The following is a 20,474-nucleotide window of genomic DNA, read 5'->3' as shown; positions in this document are numbered from 1 at the left end:
CCTCAGGCTTTTTCCACACTTGCGTTCTTCAATATTTGTAGGAATTATAAACAACAAAACTAACCCTTGTGTGTCTATATATGAAACTTATAGTATAGGGCTATTAGAGGTAAAATCAATAGAAATTTTATGCCTTAAAATGTTTAAAACACTGCTGCTATTTAAGATTTTGAACTGCTGAAATTTGACTGCTTTTAGTATTACTTCTGGTATAGGGAGGTCAATATCAAGTTATTTCTGTTGGCAGCCCTCCATAGACCCTTCTAGATTTTCTATAGATGCAGTTGTCCACAAGATATTAAAAGCTCAACTGCGTGGTTATATTCTTATAAAATACATTTAGATTTAATTAAGTCCAATATTATCTTAATTTAATATTGTTTTTGCACCTTTTATGTTTTCCTTCTGTCCAACCTTCCATTATTTTTCAAGCAGCACTGGGAAAAAGCCAGATAATTACCACGGATCCTTTGTAGCTTTGCTAAAACAAAGATGTCTGCAGGACAGATTTCCCCTTGATTGTCTGCACAAAAACAGCCATATTGTCATTAAATGATTTATTGATATATAAGTAACCATTTTCTAAAAAAAAAAATATATACCGTGTATATATATATATATTTATATATATATTTGAATTCATTTACTGGGATACATCTTCAGTTCTAATTTGAGATTAATTTTGCAGTGTATATATATATATATATATATATATATGTCACAGTTTCTTCAACATAGGAATGTTTATACAGCAGTGAGAACTTAGGTGGTTCATTAAAACAATACAACTCTAAATACTTCTGAAAATACCAATGTCACATTATTAACTAAAAAGTCCAAAGGAGGGAAACATCCTTTCAGAAATAGTAGCACAAAAAACCAAAACAGTCCATTTTCTAACCATGGTTTAAATGTAACAAAGGTGCTGCTGTGCTCAGGTTTGACAAACAAATGATTGATAATACATGTCTAAACAAGTGACTTAAAATTCAAGCACAATAGTGTTGGTCAATCAGAGCAAATTTCTTTGCTCAAAAGAAAACCGATTAAACAAAGTGTGAAACGGTGGTCGGAGCTGAAATGTTACAGGGATATTTCAAGTTTATTCTTCAGCTTGAAAACAATTTATGCTGCACTACTCCAGCTGCTGTTTCAGTGTCGTAAAGAAAGGCACTTGGATCTTCAATGGCTGCTCAGCCATTCAAAAGGTCACTAAATCCGTTGTATAGCATATTTAACACTTAAGAAATGACAGTTCCTCCTCTTATTTGAAATATTGGTTAATAATTTGGAATTTTAATGTGAGCTTACAGTTGGCAAAAAATAAATACTGTAGTTTAGTCTATTTGTGAGCTCCTGGACCTGGGTGCAGTGTCTAAGCTTCTCCACACAGGGTCGCTGTCTCACACATGTTGGCAGCCTCTGGCCCCAGCATAGCTGGACTCTCCTCAGCCTAAAAAAAACAACAACACTTTGTCAGGTTTTAGATATCTTATGCATTTGACTTTGCCTGAATCTTAACATGTAGATCCTCACCTGTTCTGCAGTTCTGTCCATTTCCGCTGTAGGCACAGTGATGGGTTCTGTGGTGTAAATTGGACTCTTCTCTGTGTCCTTTACTAGCAGCGTTCTGGAGGCCAGCTTTAAGGCACCATCCTTTTTGGATAAGCCTGAACAGAAGAAAAATGTTAATCAAGATTTTTATTTACATCAAAAGTTTTTACTCCAATCATGATGATACAGTTTCAACAATATGGAGATATCATCATAGTAATTGGGATGTGAATATGTGTTAAATGTAACCTTAAAAATTAAAAACATACCAGTATTTACACCAGGACATCAATTACAAAACACTACCTGGACAGTATCCCCTTTTCACCTTTTGTTAAATTACAGCAAGTAATTCTAACATTTTGCAGGTATGTGACAGAACACCACAAATTGAGGAGCAAATTTGAAAGGGTAAAATAAAACTATAAACTAAATAAAAATTATAAAAGAGGCATGTATTTGTTTCCAGATTACTGTCAGACATTATTTTGCAGATCCACCTTTAATCATTACAACTCCAAGTGTTGGATAAATCCCTACAAGCTTGATATATCCTAAGACTAATTGGCTATTCTTCTTAGCAAACTAGCTCAAGCTCACTCAAAATGGACAAAGTAAACAGATGTTCTATATACCGGCTAGGTTTCTTTTGAAGCAATTGCCTGTACTGGATTTCTTTTAAAGGTGTAGTGGAGGATGTTCTTTTTCCAGTTGGATCATCAAAATAAGTGGTCATCCTAATTATCAATCATTCTGGTCATATATTTATGTAAGGCCATCCTACGAGCTCGTCCTCATTTTCACTTACCGGTGGTGAGTCTGACATAGTCGAATAATTGCAAATCTTTTGGAAAGTAAGCTTGTATGAGCGATGCAAACAGCAACTTTTAAACAGAGCGTGCACGAGGAGAAATGAGCTCGAGCATGCTCTCACGTGTTTAATAGGCGTTCCCTTTCTGAAGCGGGTACAGGGTTGTGCATGTACATTTTTTTTTTTTTTTTTTAAGTAGAGAGGGTGGGTCTTTTAAAAAAAAAAATTGGGAAAATCCTTCACTATACCTTTAAGGGGATCAAAGCAGAGATAACTAAATACAAATTCTTTCCAATTATCAGCTTTTTTGGTGTATTTTATTTAAAATATGTTGAGGCCTGCTGTTGTGACTCAGAAAATGTTGAGGTCTGAACACTTTTGGAGACAATTCATGCATATAAAAAAAAAAAAAAAAGAATTGAGGAATTTTAGGTTATGGAAGCAAAGAAAAGCGAACATGGTACGTGCCTGACATGGCCAGATGTCTGTGGAGCCCAGGTCTGAGGAGCTTCAGGACTTTCATGCTGGAGGCCACCTCACTGTCTCCAGACGTGGAAACAGAAGCTTTAAGGTGTGGGAGGGGAGCCTCAGAGGACCCTGCTTTGCGGATGGGGATGCGGCTGGTGTGCGGCTGCAGCTCGCACCTAGGCGGGCAGGAGAGGAGTTATTAATCACACAAGGATGATTTAAACCTACAACTCTTTGACAAAAAAATCCACAAAAATTAGACTTTTTTTTTAAGATAAAACTCGTTTAGAATTTATTAATCATTTATGTTTCAAGAGTTAATTTAAATGTCTAATTCTACTATTTAATCTTGATTTAAGAAAGACATGGACAGATCATTTCCCTTCCGATTACCTTCTCCCCCAGATTTAGTGCTTCTATCTTGTTTCAAGACGCCCATTTTTTTGCAGGAAATCCCAAACTGTAAAAAACCTAGACTTACTTGCTGATTTTGAATGATGACAGGATATGTTGAGGCCGTGTGTCTTTAGACATCTGTGACATATCGACACATTGAGAGAGGACTTAGAACACAACGGAATATGGAAGCTGTACATAGCTAGCGTACAAAGCAAAGAGAACTTGCTCCTCTGGGTCAGCAAACCTCTCTACAGCTCTCAGCGGAGCGATGACTGACTGCGACACCTCGACAGCTTCGGCCAACACGGCCGGCACGCGCTGGGAATGGTGCTCTGGACCAGCCAGCCAAACTGGCTCCTTCAACCTTAAAATCTGGGCAGCTGATGCCTGTCAACAACAGGAAGGGACATAAATACAGGAAAATGTGTACGTTTAACATCTTTGGCACGTTTAAATCTCTATAGCCGTATCATAATTCATGTAAGCCTTCCAACGAGCAACCAGGTTCCTGTTTTTTGATTTTCAGGAGGTTCCATATTTTATTGTGGAAGTTGAAAGACATAACATTTAAAAATATAAAATTTGATAATTATCACATTGGTCAGAGGACTTGCACACTATTTACTTTCACAAATGGACTTTTCTTTATTCAAGAAGTTAAACAGTAACGCGATAAAAGACAGCAGCACATTCAGTAAGAGGATATTAACCAATCGTTACAAGAAAAAAAAACATCTGGTGCAGGTTTGCAACGCATTAAAGAAAATGACAATTCTCACAGAGATTATACAGCATAAACATCTAACTATGCATACAGTGTTTCCACCTAAAGCTAGTTTTCTTATTTCAAATGAAGACGGGTGCACCTTAATGTCAAAACAAGTTTGGACACAGACATCAGAATTCACAGTGCGAGTAGAAATAAACTACAATATGCTAATCCCATCCTGCGCTCATCAAACCTGGGAGCACCGGACCAACAGCTTCCCCACCCGGTTCAAATCAGTAGAAAATAGCTACATGGAAATAATCGCCTCAAAGAGAAGCACAAGAATTAAACACTGACCTGCTTCGAGCCTTTTGCTCATTTTTCTTAGAGTGGAAACTTTACTTAAAGCCACATATAGAGCATGTTTAAAACAGAACATGTTTTATATAGTGTCTGGGTTTATCACGATCAAAGATCAGTGAAAACCCATAAACCAACTCCTCTTCTATTGCAGTTGTACGATGCAAAGGAAAGAAAAATCCAACCTTAAATTTTAGCAGATGTACTCAGGGAGGTAAAGGATGTCACAATAAGGAATAATTGCTTCCTTTGACGGAAATGTTGGATCTACTAACAAAACCATCAAAATATAGTTAACTCGAATATTTTAAAAGAAGCATTTATTTTAATTTTTTCTCCTTTTAAAGTAGATTAAATTTATTCGGTAACTGCTAATTGTAAACCTCTACTTCCTGTGTTTCAGTGGCATAAACTGGATGTCAGAGAGGAGCACGTTTTATCTCTCTGCTCTCCAATAGGCTGGAGAATAACCCATTTTAAGGTTGCTACTATGCATAGTGACCATAATGTAACAAAAAAAAGCACATGGGAGCATGTTAGGGAAAACCCTTCACTCCAACATCAGTATATAAAAAATTTTGAAACCAACTGAGACCTAAAAGAAAAAATAAACTATCAAATACCTCTAAGATTAAGCTTTCTGACGACAAAAAATCAGTCTGTCTGATGTCAAAAGAGAGCCAATATGCCTTTCTGCCTACTGTTAAATATGGCGGAGAACCTCTGATCCTCTCAGCTTTTCAGAAGGATAAGGATTCAAAACACAATTAGATCATTGCAGTAAAGTGCAGTAAAATGACCATCCTGTGATCATTTACTCTGGGGATCAAAATCGTAAAGAAATCTATCCAAGGTGAAACTGAGAAGAGGAGAGCACGCCATTTATTTTTCCAACTGAATAAATCAATCTTAAAATAAAGGTTGGATTTTCCTAGAATTAAGTTAAGATTGTCTTCTTACACATCTTGTCATTGTATTGGCAGCTGCACCATTAAAAGTCTAATAAGATGTAAAATATGTTTGGAGCTTTTTATAAGATCAAATCAAACAATAGTTTAACACAAAGCAAGGCACACGACAGCTAGAATGTGTTATCAGATGGCAGCTACAGCAACAATGTTTCTGCTAAGAAACTTTTCAAACATCACAGATATTCTACGTTTTACAACTAAACACAAACCACCTTCAGGTACTAGAACGACACATAAAACCAAAGTGCAGACAATAACAATTTATTCCACAGCAGATTAATTGTTTGGATATTTTATAAAAATCCTTAATAACCATCTACTAAAAGTAGAGAAACTTTCACCAAAAAACATTTAAAGGCTGAATAGATAATGACCCATATATTTAATTTACGATAGAACTAATACTGACATCTTATAATAAATATATAAAACTTTTTTAGCGTTACCGATTGCTGGTACACCTTGCTTCTTTTCAAGCAGCTCTACAATTGCACAAACCATGAGGATATAATCCAGAGCCCACCTGGAAAACGGTTCTGGCATTAGGCTACGCAGTGAACATTATTAGGTCACAACCCATGTGGGTCCGACGCAGGAATGACACAAGATTGAACTGAACTGCACATAAACACACATATAGATAATCTTTAAATCTAATTCTCAGTTATTAAACATGAAACATAGTCAACAGAAACCTCATATTTACAAGCTATCAATGACTGTATAACTTCAGTTTGGGTATTCAGCCAGTTTTCATTTTACAAACAAAAATTAAGCAGAAAAAGTTCTACCTAACTCTGCAACTCCATTACACTAAAAGACAAAAAAATAATAATAATGCTACAGGTATAAGTGCAACATTGGGGTATATCCTCTGTTTACTGGGAGATCTCAAGAAACTCCCTATAAAACCAAACAGTAAGTCGAGTGAAGAATCTAAAAACTGATAGCTAGCTCATCAAAATTCAAATCACATGACTTCTTTTAGCTTATTATTTGTAGAGAAAACTCACTGTTATCACACCAAGATCTATTGAGGACAGAGGGACAAAAGAAAAGCTAAGCACCAAGACAAGCATCCAAAAGGAATGGTCCGGTTCAGGTAACATTTGGTAAAGATGGAGAGCAAAGGTGGAAGTGTCAATTATCAAATAAGTGGTGAACTTTATGCAGAGTGGCTGTAATCAGTAATGTCTCCATGGTTATAGATCAGGTATTGGTTCAGTTACCAGTATCAACCCATATCAAGGTTGTAAAAATGTACTTCTTTATAACAGCTTGATTTTCCCATCATCCCATTCCAACCACTTTTAGTCCTTTTAATATGATGACTTCCTAACGACGAACGCAAACTTCATTTAGATAACAGCGATGTTTATTTGGGTAAAGTTTTAGAAAGAATTGGTCCACTATTATCAGCTGTTTGTTAAACAGCTGACTAAAAGCTCTATTGGAGCAGATAACCTAACTAAATAATCAGCTGATATCAGCTTTTCACACTCTGTAGTGTTACTTTCTAAGGATAAAAGGTTAAACTTCTCTGTAATACGCTTAAGCAACTTGAACATTATTGCTAAATTAAATGAGTGTTATGAATTGGTTGTTTTATTAAAACTAGCTTTAAATTCAACTGTCTGCATAGAAGACCTATATTAAAACATTCTGTTTGTGAAACATGTAATCTTATACCTTCCCAAAATAGAAAAAAAATGTAGGTAGTTTAGTCACTAAAGAACCAAATGTTAAGCTGTAAACTGCCTAAATAGCAGCCAGGTTCAATCTAAAAATAAAGAAATAACAACCCCATAACTGGCTTTGATCTAAGGGTGAGGTATGCGATTATTTCACTGCTCTTATGGGGTCTGGAATAACTTATACCACCTCCCATGTTAAAAATGGGAAGTAATCTTAGTATAGAATTGTAGACTAAAGGTACATTCCTCGGGTTTTTAAAAATGACAGCATTGCTTTGTTTGGCAGTTTAAACTTAATAGTTAAACTAATAGTTTTGTATCTATGCTCATTGATGTAAATCAGTAAATTCAGTAAAATCATTGGATTTATGAAGACCTTTGAAACTTTGGTCCTTTACTAAAACCAACTGGCTCTTGTGTCGGGAGCCATCCTGAAGCTTTAAAAGTAAACTCCGCCCCCCACATACAGGGCAACAGCAAAAATAAAAGCAGGCCTTGTGCAAGTCTGAAAAGCAGCATATTGAAAAGATAACTCTGGAATTACTATAGAAGGTGGAGACTTTTTCTCACCATTTTAACTATTTAATGCTGCTCCTTACTACCTTTGAGCTCCAGCATTGGTGTTCCTGGTCAGAGCCATCACTGGTCCCCATGTTTTGTCTAAATCAGACCATTCCTTCTGGGCATTAAATGTTTTTTTTCTTTTTTTTTTGTACATTGGTGTATGTGCAATGTTCATTTTTCAAGGGAATGCATCTCAAATGCCCAACCTGTCCCTTTGTCAGCAAATATAGATAACTCAGTTTACTGGTCAGTCTGTGATATGCCTTAAAATCTAGCACCATTAATATTTCAGCACGCGAACACACAGTCACACTGGATGAGTTCGATTTAGTCCGACTTTGGCCCCGTTGTAGAGCTGGTGGAGGGTGGAAGGCTCTGAAGAAGCAGTGGGCTCAGTTTGGAGAGCAGCCCAGGCCGAGGCAAAGCCTGGAGGGAGGGGAGCAAGGCGGACAGGCGGGGGGGCTGAAGGGTGTACAGACCTGTTATATTGACCGGAGCCGGAAGGGGACAGGAACCTGCCGCACATACTGAAGAGGAGGAGGACGAGGAGGAGGAAGGGGGGGACAGAGGGGGGCGGGAGGGTTTGTGGCTGTTGCTGGGAGATCGGAGAACGGGACGGTTGTGGGAGGGGCGTCTCTTCTCCTGAGGCTTAGCGTCTGAGGAGAGAGAGACACACACACACGTACAGCAGGCTCAGAAACATGCAGGGACTGTGCTGAACACATTCATTCACAGAGCATTCAGGCTTTCCACATTTCTTGCATTTCAAACTAGATCTTCATTTTCTTTTCCAAATTTAGTCTGCAAACGCTACATCCTAGAGCTAGCTCTAAGGAAGCTTTTCAACGGTATAGGGGAGGGTGTTCTTTTTTCGGGTCGATCATCAAAATAAGTGGTCCTCCTAACTGTCAATCATTCTGTTCATATGTTTCTGCACATGCACACTTTCAGGTATATATGTGTGATGAGTTACGGATTCAGCCAGACATTGAAGCTAGCCTTTTCACTGCCGTTCCATGAAAATGGACGAGGGACGCAAGAGAAAAAGTGTACCGGTACACTAAGTGTATGAGAAGAAGAGAAAGGCCTCAGGAGAGAGAACCAAGACCAGAGTGTTTTTGGTCGAGCTTCCCACTGATACCTCAGTTGCAAAGTTTCTACTCGACAGGTAAAGTTTGCATGCTATTTGGAGAAATTCATTTTAGGTCACTGCTAATTAAACAAGGAGAAATGGGCTTGTGCAAGCTCTCGCACACGTTTAATAAGCATTCCCTCTCGGCAGCGGGCACAGGGTTGTGCATGCGCAGTCATTTATTTTTTTTTTAACTGGAGAGGACAGGTCTTTTCAAAAATTCTGGAAAATCCTCCTTTACTTTTAAGGTCCCTCCCTTAATATCAGTAAGAAGTTGCAAAACTGGGCAAGTTGTTATAAGGTATTTATCCACATAACCTTTGTAATAGTGTTAAAGAAACCTATCGCTTAAAATTAAAACGAGTTCAAATGCCTAAAAGGCAATAGCTTTTTAAGAAAGTCATCGGATTGCCTCGATCTTTAAACTTAGAAAACTTTTATTGTTATTTTGTATACACTCTGTGTTCCATTTTACACAGCTTTCAGAACATTCGATTAAGTTCAGCAGTGATCAAATGTAAACAGAGAGGAGAAAAGACGTGGTGCAAACCGAAAAGCGGTATAGTGTTTAAAATCAATCAGATCCTTACAGTATAGGGGACACATTCAAGTCTTTTATGATATAAGTCACATCATATCATTATAAAATGAAAGCAATACTCCATCACATTCAAATTATTAAAACAAAATCTTTTTTTTTAAACTAATACATTTATATACTGAACATTGTGACAAATGTTTCCTATTTTATCCCCTGCAAACCTGTAGAGCCTTTAAAACAGGCTCACCAGTTGGAGTTCACTCAATGTTAATGGGATGAAGTATTTTAACAAAGCCGTTTAAGGAAAAGGGCATCATATTTTTATTCCCAAGTATTCTGTACTCCAGACAGTAGCAGGTTGTGGTTTCAGGTACCCTGTGTGCTCACAGAGTCTGGAAAGATAAGTCAGGTGTTGGAATTATCTGCATGATGAGTTTATAAACCCTCATCTCTTTATCTAGTTTTACAGAAAAACTGTCAAAGATTTGCTTGAAGAGATGCTTAATTGCTTGACACCTTGTTGATGTGAATAATTTAATCATATTAATTGTGACCCTTTTTTTATTGTATAGGCTAGTTTGCACTTTGTACATTGTGCTGTATTTTTCTGATATCTGGGGCATCCTTATAAAGGAGATTAATAATGTAATGGATTTATTTTCTGTAAAGATACACATCTATCACTTCCAAAAACAAAGGAAAGGGGCTAGTTTCCACATGCTTAAAGTCTTAATGAAACGGCCGTTGCAACCGTTGCATTTACCAATTCTCTGGCTTAAGACATCCATCCCCGTGAACGCTGGGACGGAACTCAATGGTAAAGTAAATGATTCTTATTTGAACCGTTGCGTATATTAGCTGCGACATATGAATCAAGATGCTATGACCGAAAAAATTTGATTGACAGATGACTGTTGATATAAGATTGGCCAAATTTAGGTGTTGAAGCTGAAGTATACCTAACTGGCAGACATAAGATAACAAAAAAAAAAAAAAAAAAAAAAACCCTACAGATTTTAAGACAGGATTTTTTTTTTAAATAGAAATTTTCTAACTTTTGGGACAATGTGGTCTGAATACATTTACATACATGTTTAAGCCAGAATGATTTGAAATTTAAATATGACTTTTCTGCGACTTTTAAAAAGTCTTTGAAGCTAACCAGCTGCTTTGAAAAGCTTGGAAAAGCAGGAATAACTTGACTGTATTCTGAGTCTCTGAAAGTTAGTAATTTCTACCATTTTTCAAAGCTCCTCATTTTGGATGTTTTCTAAGCTCACTTAGTTGACTAATGGCGCCATCTGCTGGAGAATGTTTTAGAAGAGCTCTGATGACTGACCTCTAATAGGAGGTTTTCTGAATCCTACTTGTAGTTTATCATCAGGAAATGCTTCTTGGCATGACCAATGCATAATAGCTAATTAGCTAGCTTAGAGTTGTGCTGTTTCACTAGGTGTTATTAATTTAAATGAACTGTTTGGATTCAATATTTAATAGGCTATAATATCTGTATATAATTTTATTGGCTGATGACAAAGATGTTAAGCTCACAGAGTTGAGAGGAGTTTGGGAAAAAAGAAAAGAAAGATAAGAGAGGAAATGCGGATAATTGTGATAAATATGATCCTTAGTATGTTTGACAAACTGCAATCTGTTGCTATCTTTTAACCTTAGTTTGTATAGAGGTATGAAATAAAAGTAATTAGAAATAAAAATGGCACAATGCGGGTAAGAAACAGGGGTACGAAGTAGGAAAATGTTGATCTGATCAGGGGCCCTCTAAACATGTTAAAAAAATAAAATTGATTCTCAATTAAACTGAACATATAGGCTTAAGAGAGGTGAATGAAAGTGAATAATTCATATAATTACAGACCTGACGATGGGATTTTAAGTCTGAAACATCCCAAAATATGGAAAGCAAATGAAAAGAACCATGGATTTACTGTGGCTTAATTAACAATTGTAAAACCAAAAAAATAATTTAAAAAAAACTCTTAGGACTTGCTGGATATGAGGGGACAGTTTTAAACAGACTTAATTGTGGAAGGAGAGCATGCACTGAAAGGAGGAGGAGGAGTCATGCAAGTATTGCTTATGGGAAGTTTAAATTTGCCATCCCAGCAAACCCTAAAACCAACACACACATCAACCAGTGATAGAAAAAGAAAATCTTCCCAATTAGACGGTAAGGTCAACTCACCCCTAACAGGTCCATGTGTCCTGTTGGCTCCTCGTCCACTGGGATGTGTGCTGCTGTGCTGCGCGTGACTTCTGGGAGGGGGGCAGCCGAAGGTAAAGCTCGGGGAACTGTGCATTTTGGGAGAGGGGGTCTGGCTGCTGCTGCTCTGGCTGTTGCAGCGAACGCGGCTGATCGTGTTTTCTGATGCTGATCCGGACAAGAAGCTGCGACAGATCAAGATAAACAGAAACTAGTGATCCATCTGTAAGGAGGCCATTAAACACACTCTGGACTTCAGGCTTACACAGAACTCACTTGTTGAAACTTTTTGGTGGCGACACCTTGCTGCCGTTATGTCCTTTTGGCAGCGCGTTGATATGCATATTCAGACTTTTGGTATTGCGGACGTGCTTGAGGATCCAGGCTCGCAGGTTGGTTAGGCAGGTGTGCTCAGAAAGCACGAGGCGTGGCCACGGATTACACTCAGCCATATCCAGGGCAGAGACCGCCACAGCACGTCCCACCTGATGCACATCAACAATTAATGACATGGAAATAACACACAACTATGAGCAAGAGTCTAGAGGTATCAGCCTAGACATAACAAATTCTACAAATTAGATACGGTTTATTGGGATTCAAAGCGATGATTTTAAGTTACATTCTAATAAATGAATCAATGAAATGAATCTCTGGTTGTATGTTTAGTGCTGTTCCTGTCTCAAATCGTTCAAAGATTGTAACAGCTTTTCTTTCAAAAAAATCTCCATGTTAAGTTCTATCTTCCCACAGCCTGATACAGCCACCACTATGTCTTCACGTAAGGAGGGACGGATGGAAACTTCTTTGTCCAAAATGGGGAAATTTGTCACGGCTACGAGTCTTAAAATAAAATCAAAAATAACATAAATGCATTAAATTAAAAGATTGCAGATTTACAACATAGTAAATACACCTGACCACACACTCCACAACAAACCAGAAATCAGACAAGAGCGTGTATGACAGCGGTAGTGAATCTCTAAAGGTGTATGTCTGCCTTATTGCTTAGGCTGATGGGGGGGAAGAACAAATTAATATTTGAATCTATGATACTTGGTGTGTTAGGGAGACATACAGTTTTAGCTTTAGCAATGGAAAAATGTAATTCAAAAATGTTCCATTTCCTATCATCTTAACAAGTTATCCCCTTTTACATGTTTTCCATCTCCCACATGGCCCAAGGCAGGCGCTAATACCAATGAGTGGTTTTCTTCTAATAATGGTAAACCATAAAGGCCAGATGTGTGGAATTATTTCCCCCTTTATTTTCCGCATTAAGATCAGTGACATGACAGTAGAGGGATTTACATGCATTTCACATTTTTATTTCTACAAGGATTTGAAATGCAAGCTTTATTTTCCTTCCAGCACTCATTTGTGTTGGAGTATCACAACGAATTCCAATAAATTACATAGTAGGTTGGCAATATAAAATCTGGGGTGTGAAAACTTTTGAAAATCACTGACTAGCTGTGTCAGTGAAGGGATCAATAGTAAAAATAAGCAATTCCTCCTACCTGTTCAAATATTTCTGGAGTGTATTTAGGAGGAAATGAAGAGGGTGGAGGTGGGGTCGCCCGTCCGCTGTCATGGCAGGCGGGTGGGATGCTGTTCATGGTTTTTCCCGTGTTATAATTGCACTCCAAAGTATAACTAATGTCACCAAACAGATAAAGATGAATCCAGAAAGACAAATGTTATAAAAGCTTTCTGCTTTTTGCTATTGTGTGAATTGCTGTGGTTATTCAGATGAAGACGTCCTACCTGTGAAGCAGTCCTATCGCTTTGTGAATGGCCACTCGGCCGCTGCCTTCTTTAGACTGCCCATCCCTCTTGTCACGCGCATACATGTTTTTCTCAGAGAAGTTACAGCCAAGGAAATCAAAGTGAGCAGAATTCACAGCAATCAGCCGTGGGTAGAGCATGTTCTCCACCTAGAAAGAAAACCAACGAAAGGGGAAAACGGTGATTTGTTTACGCAATGTTGTGATTAAAATAAACTTTTTATTTCCCTCATAATCCATTTAAAACCAAACAGAATAAAAAATAAATGGGACTTCAGCCATTTAACGAAAACAATGCAAATGGAAGGAGAATATTAAGCCTTCTACCTGCTGGCTCTCATCTGGAAGGTTATTTCCATATATGAAACATCCGCGTTTAGAGGCATGGCCGTGTAAATCCACGTAATACGCCACTCCTCCCTCCTGGGGAGGCACTGCTTCACTCTCCTCTGCCACTGGATCAGTTCTATCTTCAGTTTGAGAAGCTAGCTTCTCTGAGGAATCTGAAGAGCAGTTCCGGTCTTTTTTCCCCGACTCTTCAGTGGTCCAGCTGTTCTCCATCACCATGGGAACCTCTGTTTGTGCAGAACTTCCCCCTTTCTCTGCATTGCGTTGGTTCAAGCTGATTTCAAGGGGAGTGAGGGGAGGAGACTGATGCTGATTGGTGGGCTTGTTGTTTAGAGGAGTGGGTTGCGTCTGGAGGGTGCTGTTGCTGTGTGTGGTGGGTTGTGTAATGTGTAATCTATTGTGTGTGTGGTGGTAGAGCAGTAAAGTTTTGGCTGCATAGATGGAAGGATGCAGTTCAGGGCTGGGGTTCAAATACTGTCTGTTGAGGTTCACCCCCCTGGAATCGGTTCTGTTAAAAGAGAAAAACCTCACAGTGAGATTAAACCACAGTTCCTCTCGTTAGATCCAGTATGTAACAATCAAAGAGTTGGCACTTCCTAACCTAACACACAGCTTCTTGCTAAAGCAGTGAGCATTCTCGTATTTTGTCCCTTTAAAACCAAAATCTTCCATGAATTATGCTGGAAACGTGAGTGAAGAGCCAAAACAAAGTCTTTTATAATTGTTATTAATACACTGTTTGCTAAATGTGTCCACATAAAATCATCAGTGGAGAAATCCATAAATCAGGACATTATTACTAACACATCCATTCACCCATCCATCGTTCGTTCCTTCTATCCATCCATCCATCCATCCATCCTTCCTTCCTTCCTTCCTTCCTTCCTTCCTTCCTTCCTTCCTTCCTTCCTTCCTTCCTTCCTTCCTTCCTTCCTTCCTTCCTTCCATCGTTCCTTTCTTCCATCCATCCATCCATCCATCATTCCTTCCTTCCTTCCTTCCTTCCATCGTTCCTTTCTTCCATCCATCCATCCATCCATCATTCCTTCCTTCCTTCCTTCCTTCCATCCATCGTTCCTTTCTTCCATCCTTCCATCCATCGTTCCTTCCATCCATCCATCCATCCATCATTCCTTCCTTCCTTCCTTCCTTCCATCCATCGTTCCTTTCTTCCATCCATCCATCATTCCTTCCTTCCTTCCTTCCATCCATCGTTCCTTCCTTCCTTCCTTCCATCCATCCATCGTCCTTCCTTCCTTTCTTCCATCCATCCATCCATCCATCCATCCATCATTCCTTCCTTCCTTCCTTCCATCCATCGTTCCTTTCTTCCATCCATCCATCCATCCATCATTCCTTCCTTCCTTCCTTCCTTCCATCCATCGTTCCTTTCTTCCTTCCTTCCATCCATCCATCGTTCCTTCCTTTCTTCCATCCATCCATCCATCCATCCATCCATCCATCCTTCCATCCATCCATCCATCGTTCCTTCCTTTCTTCCATCCATCCATCCATCCATCCATCCATCCATCCATCCATCCATCCATCCATCCATCCATCCATCCATCGTTCCTTCCATCCATCCATCCATCCACCCATCCATCCATCCATCCATCGTTCCTTCCATCCATCCATCCATCCATCCATTGTTCCTTCCTTCCTTCCATCCTTTTATTTTATTTTATTTTGGTCCTATGATTCTGTTTAATCTGGCTTTCTGGCTGTCTTCCTCTGTCTGTGAAAAAACAATGAAGTCTTTACGTTTTCTGCCAGTTCAAATGTTTCAGCAAAACTTTTCCGAATGGCCTTCTGTCAGGTTCCAGATTAAATAGTTACACTTTATGAACGTTTTTCCACATTTATCAGATTTCAAAACTTTATTGCAGTTCTGTTGTCTGCTAATTCTGCTGTTGGCTTCAGTTTTCTTCTACTATTTTTCTGGAGAGCACTTAACATTTCGGTTTTATGATAGTTCATTCCATTTCAGTGAAGTTCTTGCTTTCAGGATCCGCTCATTTCTGATGGCGTACAGTTTAGCATACAGCATTCAGATTTCATTTTTGCAGGAAAGGCAACATTTTCTAGTTTTATACTTATGTTGTGATAAAAAGTAGATAAGCTACAGCCCTGGAATGGGCTTCCTAAACAGAGGAATGTCTTGTTATCTATGTCTCATGAGACCTCCCTCCGTCAAGGGAAATCCAATCCACAAGTAGCAGCTAGCTAGTAGAGAAGCTACTAGAGACTTTTCAGCCGAAAACATTAAAGCAGACATACTTGGATCTGCAGATTAATATACTTAAAAAATACTTTGTTATCAGAACTGATGCAGATTTTTTTATCCTGTCTTCTAACCCAGGATAAGTTTCCAACTGGAGCTAAAACTGAAGCTAACAATGGTGCTAAAAAGCACAGAGTCAGTTAAAGTTTCAAAATTTGAAAAACCTGCAACCTTCAACTCACTTTCTAGATCAAATCACTGCTTTGTGGTTGTCTGCAACAAAGAGACAGAATGTAGGTTGTGGTTGTAATGTGGTAAAATGAAAAGGCCTTAGGGGTGTGAATACTTCTGTAAGCCACTGTTTGTGTCCCTGTTTGCTGCTAAACGCTAAAGGTTTACCTGTAGTGTCCTCGGACAACCCCGTCAGGGTTGAGCATTGGGATGAGCTTGAACACAAACATGTTGCGCAGCATGTGCGCACGTGGGTCATCTCGTCGAAGAATGAAGTTGAGGAAACCGTTAAACACAAACGAGGACGGAGTTTCTCCTGGATGCACACGGCTGCTGAGGAAGAACACCTGCAAACACACACAGGACAGGAAGGAGGAAGGATGAGCTTCCCACCATCACAGGAGCAGGATTTCTGCAAATGCACTGGATTATCAAAGCCCAGGGAGAACGTTACCCTCTTGCCCGGGAAACGATGTGGTCTGGGAGTGTTGGTGTCAGGAAACAGCTTGGGTAGACATGCTTCTCTCTCATCCTGCATGCCGCTGCAGTTGGTCACAGTGAGGAGGTCCACCCTATTGCCATCGAGAGAGTTGCACAGCAATTCCCTATGATAATACACAGTGCCTGGTGGACTGAAAGGAAGATAAAAGAGATCAGAGACAATGCAAACAAGAATTCAGCTGACACTTCCAAAATTAAGTGTTTTATCTTGTCTTTGTTTACCTGCTCGGACTGAGCTGAGCAGCATTGGGGTAGCTCTGATCCAGCTGCTGCAGCATCTCCTGACACTCATTGTAGGAGAATGGGTAGGAGAAGGAGAAGAAGGTGGTTGCTCCACGCACATCCAGCAGCCGGTGAGTGAAAGACAGAATGAACTGGTTGTTTACAATCTACAAAGAAGCAAAGGAGAGAATAAGAATGATAGGCAGTCTGACATTCCTGTGCCTCTTTGTATGTTGGTTTCCAGCAGCCTTAAAAAGTGAGCCTATACCTCTGTTGTGGGTCTGTCCCGGATTCTTTCCCAGCGGTTCTTGCCTGGTAAGGTCCGTACGAGAGGAGCCATACCCTGGCTATAAAGCTTTCTCTGGTTGTTCATGTTCATCACATTAATCTTCAGCAATTTCCCCGGCATGGCTCCCCGCACACTGAAGTAAAACCAGGATCTGAAAACAACATTTCAGAAACATTAGACAGCAGGTGAGACAATGATGTAGATGAAACAACTTTGTTTGAAGAGGAGCATTTACCTGTTTCCATTCTCGTATTCTGTGCCTGCACAGTCTGGCTGGGTCCAGACATTGAATTCGTAGTCAGGGGTGAGGTGTGGCCCTGAGAGGGAACTTCCCACAGAGGGTCCATCAGAGGGGGGGCTTGAGTTCCCTTTTTCTACCTTCTCCACTCGGGCTAGGTTCCCTGAGTCAAACTTGGAGCTAAACACGATGTTACCAAAGCGGACCTCCATGCCTCTTAGCTTTGGGCAATCTTGCCTTTCAGTTATTTAGTGCCAGTGGGACATCTGACACTGAGGGCCTGTCATAAACACAGAAACACAGCAGATATTCACACAATTAAACAAAAGTTGGATACATATTATACATCTAAATAGAGCAGAATATAAATGTATTCTCAAAAAATGTCTTTTACCTTTAATATTTCTGAGAAATAATTAATGTATAGTTAATAAGTACTGCATAAATGTGAAGTGAGAAAGGCCTTTAAAAGAAAACAAATCATAGAAACAACAGCAAATAAAAAAGCTAGAAAGCTAGAAATACATTGTTCACAGCACCAACGCCGCTCTGTGGTTGCTAAGAGAACTACAACAGCATCTACGACTAGAAAGGTGCAACGTTTCGTTTAACACATTCACAAAAAACAAACAATTAAAAATTAGTCTCATTATTTTTCTATAATGGCTAATTTGTTTTCAGCTCTTCTAATTCGAATAAAACTCTGAACAGGACGATACAGCCACGGCCTTGTTGGGGATTTAAAACACCAACAGCTGACTTACCGAGCACAGAGAAAGGGGGCGTCAAGGCAACAGCTTAGAAAACAAAACTGGCCTCGCTTGTTCATATTGTCTAAACAAACACATGAGCCAAACCACATAAACGTCCGCTGCAACTGTCGTTACAAAACCGTTAACATTTATTTTAAGCTCGTGGACGTCTCGAAGCTACTGAAGCTAACCTAGCCGTTAACCTCACAGCCACTGCTCGGAAAAGGACATTTTTTAACAAAGTGGTTTTTTTTTTACTTGCTCATTACCAGCACATTTATCACCCAACTGCTTTTATACGTGAATAAACGAACTGTTAGTCTTACCTGGTTATTTTCGGTCGGTGTCCATTTTTGTTGTCATCGTCCTCTCTAACCCTCAACGCATCATTCTCTGTGCTGCGTTCAAGTTTATCGGGAGATACGGGTTTGCCTGGAATTTTCTGTCGCCTCCCTGCAGAGATGTGCAGTCTGCTTGACCAAAACGGTCTTTTCCTCAAAAATAACAATACCAAATCAGTAATATAATTAAAAGAAACTACTCTACAAGCATAAATGAAATAACAGTTCATATCAATACATCGGAAAATAAATGAAACGAGCAGACATTGGAGAATATTAGTTTCCTTTAATTGAATGAATAACGTCTACTCTTATAAGTGCAATTAAATATTTAAATCTGTCTTTAGTGCAAAAGCTTTTTTTTTTTGCAATGAATCATGGGGTGAGCATGGATTGTGGGATGCTAGATCTGTTTATATTATATTATATTATATTATATTATATTATATTATATTATATTATATTATATTATATTATATTATATTATATTATATTATATTATATTATATTATATGGTTTATGCAGCAGGAGTCCATAAACTATATAATCCCTTTCCACCATGAAAACAAACAATAACAAAATCTGAAACAACCAGAGTTAAAAACGTCCTTAATATATAATTATAACAATTATATTTTGATTTAATTTCTGTGGTCAGACATTCACATCCAAACTCATGCATGTACACGTGTGAGTTTGTATGTAACAAAATAAGAGGTTAACTGTCCACAGACACGCATAACAAGAAACATTTGCTGACAATCAAATAGACCAATGATCCATTTCTGCTCTGGGAATGCACTTTCTATGTACATAGTTTAATATTTTTCTAAGTATCTAAATATCTTTTTATTGAAGATTCAAATTCTTCCAAGGGTTAAAAGGGTGTTTGATATTTAACATCTGAGCTTTCATAACCAGGTGTCTCCAAAACATTTTTATTAGAGGTCTCACCATTACAATAAAGATTCTGTATTCTTAGATAAAATGTCTTGTATGAATAATCACATTGTTGTAGGTACATTCTATTTTAGAATGTCTAAAGCAGTGGAACAACCAAAAAAAATGTAATGACATGACCTATAAGTGGTTTTTCCGACAATTATCATTCAATAGTACATCCATATATTAAAACCACTCCTATCTTTTCCTCTCCTGTGATTGTGTGACAAAAGGCGGCATACAGCCTTAAAGGTATAGTGGAGGATTTTCACGAATGTTTTAAAAGACCTGCCCTCTCCACTTTAAAAAAGGAAATACACATGCACAACCCTGTACCCGCTCCATAGAGGGAACGCCTATTAATCACGTGCGAGAGCTTGCAAGAGCCCATTTCTCCTCATGCACGCTCTGTTTAAAAGTTGCTGTTTGCATCTCTAATACAAGCTTACTTTCCAACAAAAGATTTGCAATTTTTTTTCTATGTCAGACTCACCACCAGCAAGTAAAAATGGGGATGAGCACGTAGGACAGCTCACAATGATTGACAATTAGGAGGACCACTTATTGTGATGAAAAGAACATCCTCCGCTATATCTTTAATTTCCCACCAATCTGTCATGGACACAAAAAGAAACTAACCACATGCACCCAGTCTAAGTTCCAAGGGTAACTGAGAGTGACTGATAAACATTAACACCTGTCTTTTCTTTCACTGAATCCAAGTGAGGACATTCAAAGGTTCGCCTCAATCGAGAATTCAGCCCAATTCAAAACAGAAACTGTAATTTCTCATGAAACTTTCAGTCTCCAAACTCTGCAGCTGTTTACTGAATACATAAATTGTCAGATTTACTCAAATTCTTTTGGATTCTATGTCAAGGCGAGAAAAGAAGTTCAGCAACAACAATCAGACTAATTATTAGAAAAAAATTTTTAAACCTGTTTAAAGTTGCCTTGATTGGAATCTATCAGCTGTGACAGGATCAAATATTGCTGTTCAATTTATAACCAAAAGAAACCATTAAATCAACAGAAAATTCTATTCTGATCACCAGTGCAGTTAAACAAAGGGGTGGATCTATCTCTGTTCTTTATATATATATACACACTGGAACCTATAGTTAGAAATATCTAGTGTCGAAGTTTATCCAAATTATGTAAATCAATATCAATTTTTA

At 38.6% G+C, this 20,474-nt stretch overlaps 1 protein-coding gene across 1 annotated transcript; it reads right to left on the bottom strand.

Moving 5' to 3' along the window:
• Positions 1-1,076: 1,076 nt before the first annotated feature.
• On the bottom strand, positions 1,077-18,495 carry agbl5 (ATP/GTP binding protein-like 5). Its single transcript, XM_038286069.1, has 17 exons — positions 18,340-18,495; positions 17,259-17,541; positions 17,003-17,174; positions 16,735-16,901; positions 16,466-16,643; positions 16,180-16,358; positions 13,539-14,067; positions 13,192-13,361; positions 12,945-13,080; positions 11,701-11,909; positions 11,407-11,609; positions 8,010-8,186; positions 3,477-3,619; positions 3,315-3,367; positions 2,834-3,009; positions 1,537-1,670; positions 1,077-1,453 (listed from the first exon to the last, which is right to left on the bottom strand). The coding sequence occupies exons 2-17, from the start codon at positions 17,471-17,473 to the stop codon at positions 1,376-1,378; spliced, it is 2,919 nt and encodes a 972-aa protein (XP_038141997.1). The 5' UTR covers positions 17,474-17,541; positions 18,340-18,495; the 3' UTR covers positions 1,077-1,375.
• Between the last annotated feature and the right edge of the window lie 1,979 nt (positions 18,496-20,474).

The sequence above is a fragment of the Cyprinodon tularosa genome, unplaced genomic scaffold, assembly GCF_016077235.1.
Source record: "Cyprinodon tularosa strain WSP-4 unplaced genomic scaffold, ASM1607723v1 ctg22, whole genome shotgun sequence".
Classification (NCBI taxonomy): domain Eukaryota; kingdom Metazoa; phylum Chordata; class Actinopteri; order Cyprinodontiformes; family Cyprinodontidae; genus Cyprinodon; species Cyprinodon tularosa.
Note: the sequence above shows the minus strand (reverse complement) of the source record. Positions and strands in the feature narration are given on the sequence as shown.

What these genes read in the sequence shown, in the direction of transcription:
- agbl5 (XM_038286069.1), bottom strand. Translation starts at nt 17,473, where the DNA reads ATGGAGGTCCGCTTTGGTAACATCGTGTTTAGCTCCAAGTTTGACTCA. An exon ending in GAATACGAGAATGGAAACAG is followed by an intron (nt 17,175 to 17,258) that starts GTAAATGCTCCT and finishes TGTTGTTTTCAG; the next exon opens with ATCCTGGTTTTACTTCAGTG. An exon ending in CCGCTGAGAGCTGTAGAGAG is followed by an intron (nt 3,368 to 3,476) that starts GTTTGCTGACCC and finishes GATATGTCACAG; the next exon opens with ATGTCTAAAGACACACGGCC.